This window comes from Protobothrops mucrosquamatus, unplaced genomic scaffold (genome assembly GCF_001527695.2).
Source record: "Protobothrops mucrosquamatus isolate PMUCROS unplaced genomic scaffold, P.Mucros_1.0 scaffold2260, whole genome shotgun sequence".
Lineage (NCBI taxonomy): Eukaryota > Metazoa > Chordata > Lepidosauria > Squamata > Viperidae > Protobothrops > Protobothrops mucrosquamatus.
In genome coordinates this window covers 25,464-30,316 of record NW_015388349.1, presented here as the reverse complement: position 1 = coordinate 30,316, position 4,853 = coordinate 25,464, and the positions used below count along the sequence as shown (strand labels likewise).

At 38.7% G+C, this 4,853-nt stretch overlaps 1 protein-coding gene across 1 annotated transcript; it reads right to left on the bottom strand.

Moving 5' to 3' along the window:
- Positions 1 to 299: 299 nt before the first annotated feature.
- On the bottom strand, positions 300 to 3,226 carry LOC107295198 (RING finger protein 112-like; the record flags this gene model as incomplete). Its single annotated transcript, XM_029285787.1, has 3 exons — positions 300 to 311; positions 1,342 to 1,573; positions 2,955 to 3,226. Coding segments are annotated over 3 exons (516 nt in total), but the record flags the coding sequence as incomplete, so codon positions are not given.
- Between the last annotated feature and the right edge of the window lie 1,627 nt (positions 3,227 to 4,853).

Here is a 4,853-nt window from a genome sequence, read left to right as displayed (position 1 = left end):
ATCTCTACCCTGGTTTTTTTGTCAAGCTGTGAGCAAGGGAGAAAATGTAGGTGAAAGGGCAAATCAATCTTGACAGCTTCTTGAGATCAGTTTGCCCTGGCATATCAATATGCCTAATCATCCAACTGAAATGGATTTTCTTGCATCATTTGACATTCCTGTTAATATTTACTCCAGAATGAGACTTGGCAATACTTTGGAGACAATTTGGAAAAGATGCTTTGGAGTATGATCATAGCACCTATCAAAACTCTTAAAACAGCCACATATTTTCTTACTTTAACTTGGCTTTTCTGTAGCTACCAGATATCCTGGAAAAAGATACAGGTGCTTTAAAGAGTATTACATTTACTTTTTTTTCATCCTCCTCAGCATCTTCTGTAAATGGATCTGAAGTACTGCATAACCCTACTACTTATGGAGTCTCTTGCAAGGCATTGATTCACTACTTGTAGTATACTGAAACTGATTTGGACTGTTTGAGTACCACACCTGGCAGATTCTTGCATCTGAGTCAAGGTAACTAGGTAAAATAGTCTAGGATCTTTCCAATTTGGTTGCCTGAATTAAAGGAATCAAAGGACACCAGAAGTCTGGACTTTAGTTTATGCCCCCTTCTTTTAACTATATTGAGAGAACTTTCTTTTTATATCACCTCTGCCTGGTAATATTGCATTGTCTCCCTGGGACAAGGACCACACTTTTAATATTTAGAGCCCAACTCACTTCCATGTATTCCAGGTCTGGGTCCTTCAGCCTATGGGATAAATTGAGACATAAATGAGACAGGAAACATGTAGCTGCTGCAATAGCATGGTTAGACAAATAACATACATTTTCCAATATATCAAAACATTACTTGGGCAAGCAACTTTCTCTATTTTTCTCCTTATTTCTGCAAAGTTCATCAATTTGCTTTTTGGTGAAATGCATGTTATTATTTTACTGTTACTTTTTTATTATTTATTCTTTAATTTTTTTTTGTGATTTATTTATGATATAAATCTCCTGGGAGTTTAGAAACTCCTTAAGAAGCATTTGTACTCCACCAGTGAGATACCATGAGATATGAAATACTAGGCTACCTTCAGTGATTATATTCCTTTATTAAGCTGTTACATTTGCTTTTCAGACAAGGAATGTAGTATGCCTTATTTATTTCTCCTTCTTCTCATATTCTTTAGAAAGTTGAAAAAATGTGCAAAATGCAATGCATATAAACTCATTTTACATGCTTGATTTCTTGAATAAAATTAACACAACACTGTAAGATGATAGGAGGAGTATCATCCAATCCAAATCATTTTAAAACACTAAGAAAATAAATATTGTCAAACTTACCAGATTTTTAAATTTCCGCAGTAGGAAGTTGAGCAAGAAGGATTTGCCCTGTCGCTGTTCCCCAATGATGGAAATTAAGCAGACAGGAGTATCTTTCACCTCTTCCTGCTGTAAGCAGGTACTCAGGGCCTCCGCATCCAAGTAACGATCCCCATTTTCATCCAAACCTACCAGCTGAACTGGCTGCCCCAATACCACTGAAGCTGTTGGCATTTTCTGAAAAGGAAGACAACTAGCTCAAAACAAGCTGTGTACAACTTTCATGGCTACTCAGTCAGAGTCAAGAGAGCCAAGATAGAAGAAACTAGGGCAGCTCAATTGTGATGACCATGCCAGATTGACAGAAGTGGTAGGGAATGTGCTGTTTGTGAGCTTTTTGGGAAGGGGACTATATAACTTGGAGTGCGAAATGAAGTCAGTTTTCATTGATATATTGTCTTTCAATGGTTCTTTCTCTTCCTAGGGAGTGGTTCTCATCAAGAGAGGACAGCTTTGCTCAGAGACCTTTATTTTGTGGAGTGGCCCAGGTGATTTTGACATCTATGTGAAACCATTGGAAGTGTCATCCACCAGCATAGTCAGGTATCAACAGTAATAATATCATAACCCTACACCAAATAATGGAAGTGCTGATCCAGTAATTCTGTAGAGAGTTGTATTCCCTTGTTCAAAGTGGCTCACAATATGAGATCCTTCTTGACTTATAACTCTTCTTCAGATAGGTGACAGCTGCAGACAGGTGGACTTTTGAATATTTACATCTGGTACACTAATTCAGCCATTCTTGGGTTGGAAGTCTTGCTCCCATTCATCCATGTCATCTCTTGTCTGGATAAACATGATCTACATTTGATTGCACCTGTAAAGCATTTGGAAGCTAACACTAATACAAAATGTGGCAGCCCTGGGCTATGATGAATGATTCCTGTTATACTTGGGTGTCCACCCAGCTTTGGGAGCTGAACTGGTTGCACCTTGTTTTACAGATGTAGCTCACGGTTGTGGTTGTCACCTTTATGGTCCTGTGTGGCTCTGAATCTGGTCATCTGCAAGACTGCTTTTTTCTGTATTCATCTGCTTATTGAAACAACTTCAAATCTATCTATCTATCTATCTATCTATCTATCTATCTATCTATCTATCTATCTATCTATCTATCTATCTATCTATCTATCTAATCTATCTATCTATCTATCTATCTATCTATCTATCTATCTATCTATCTATCTATCTATCTATCTATCTATCTATCTATCTATCTATCTATCTATCTATCTATCTATCTATCTATCTATCTATCTATCTATCTATCTATCTATCTATCTATCTATCTATCTATCTATCTGCAATGTAAGAGATGACCAGGTTGAGCCAAGGGAGGGGTCAAATGCATCATCAGTTTGGAGTCACCACACCCTGTAAGAGACCTAAGTCTCCCCTTAAAGTCCATTAACTCTTATCTGGAACCAATTTGTCTTTACCATTAATAGATCAGATACTTGCATCTAGATAGCATGAAATAAACTTGTAGTGGTTTTGAACTCTATCTTAGTTTGTGATTTCTTGCACCTGACATACAACGCAGTAAAATTTTCCTAGTTCTACCTAGATGCAATCTTACCTTATTGACCTCTTCCAGGTGAGGAAACTGTGAATTTTTTTCCACCAAACTCTTCAGCCGTGCATCTGGTTTCATACGTTCAGGGCGGCAGAGATGGCGGCATTCAGGGCAATTGTACTCAGACTGGGGAAAATTATTCAAGTGGATAAACAGACAGTCTTGACAGAAATTATGTCCACAATCTATGGAGACAGGATTAATGAAAGACTCCAAACAGATGGAACATTTGATGTCTTCCTGAAGGTCCTGGATCATGCCTCCTACAGACTTTGGTGTAGGGACTGTTGATGAGATCGGCCTGAAAGAAGCAAAGAGAAAGAACTGAATCCAACTGTGGGAACCTCTAGCTTAGCTTCATGTGGTACTGTAGGACCAGAATGCTGTTCAGAAATCCAGAAGCTCCACCTTGAAGGATGAGCATCATAATCTGAAATGGGAAGGAGGGTGAAGTCCAGAGTTAAAATGACCAAACTATATCATTGCCTGCAACCCAAATGCATAGATACTTCATAGAAATTAATTCTGATTGTTATTTTCCCAGGTCAGAGTCTAATACTACACCCATCCTTCACCTGGAGAATGGAGGGGGAGGAGAGGGAGGAGGAGGAGGAAAGATTAAAAACAAAAGAAAAAGGGAGTATCAAATGAAGAAAATCAATGACTTCATCTACTTTGTATGTGGACCCTACAATACCATCTCTTATTTCAGTCTTCTACTATCGGCTTTACACTGGCCTGTGATCTCTTTTTTGCCTCCAGGGGGTGAAAGTGAAAAGACTGATTTCCTTACTCCAAAACAATTGCACTAGTGACTAGTACATAGTATTTTGGCTTATTTTTATAATTTTGCATAGCTATTTGTCATAACCCTTTGTGGAAACCTTTCTTTTCATGGTGGGAAAGTCAACTTTGCAATGTTAGCTTTTATGGATTAAGTGGAAAAATAGAAACTAAGTGATATGACTGCCTTTCCATTATTTTTTCTTGAGGAAATGACTCATCAAAAGTAAACAAATAACGACTTCCGGTTGGCTCGGCGGCTGCCGAAGGAGGTTGTTTGACAGCCTCCCGTCCAGGACTGTGTAAAAATCGCCAAAACAGCGCGTATCAGCTGTTTGGCGGTTTGAAACTTCTCTCCGGGCAAAGGAGAGAAGGAGAGCTTACTCGTGAGTAGGAGTCGAGTTCCCTAGCCTCCCTGGGTGCTTCCAGCGAGGCGAAGGTGAGAACTCCTCCGGAGCTCAGAGTTCCTCCGCAGATCGGGACGTCTTCGCTATTAGCGAAGCCAGACGCCGTCTCCACCTCTGATGATTTTTCGGAATTTATTTGTGAGTACTTTTAACAGACGGAGCTAACTAGGAAACTTGGACTTTTTATAAATAAATTAAAACTGTGACTCAGAAGATTAAGTACCCTTCTCAAATGATTGAAAATCGAAAGTTAACTTTTGGAGGAAAAAAAAATGGCTGCGGCTCAGCCGCTTCTTTGTTTTAAAGAGACACTTTCACTTTCCTTCCAGTTGTGGATTGCTACATTGTAAAGCTGGAAAAAAATTCTTAAAAAATAAGGAAAAATTAAAGTAAAATCTGTTTGACTTTCTGCTGCTTTGGATTTTATATTAAGATCTTTTTTAAATTCAAGAATGGCTTCTAAACGAGGTGTAGTCCCTGCACCACTTAAATCAGCTGTTTCCTCTCCAGCTGTACAAACTACACAACAGAGAGCTAAAACTCCTCCACCCTCTTCACCACCTTATATTACTTTAAAGGATTTGCAGGATTCTTTGATGCAGATGCAGACGCAGATGTCCAAACAAATTGTACAACAAATGAGAGTAGAGACAGAAGAGCTTCTTGCTAAAAAGAATGATGAACTTTGTGAGAATATGTCTCAA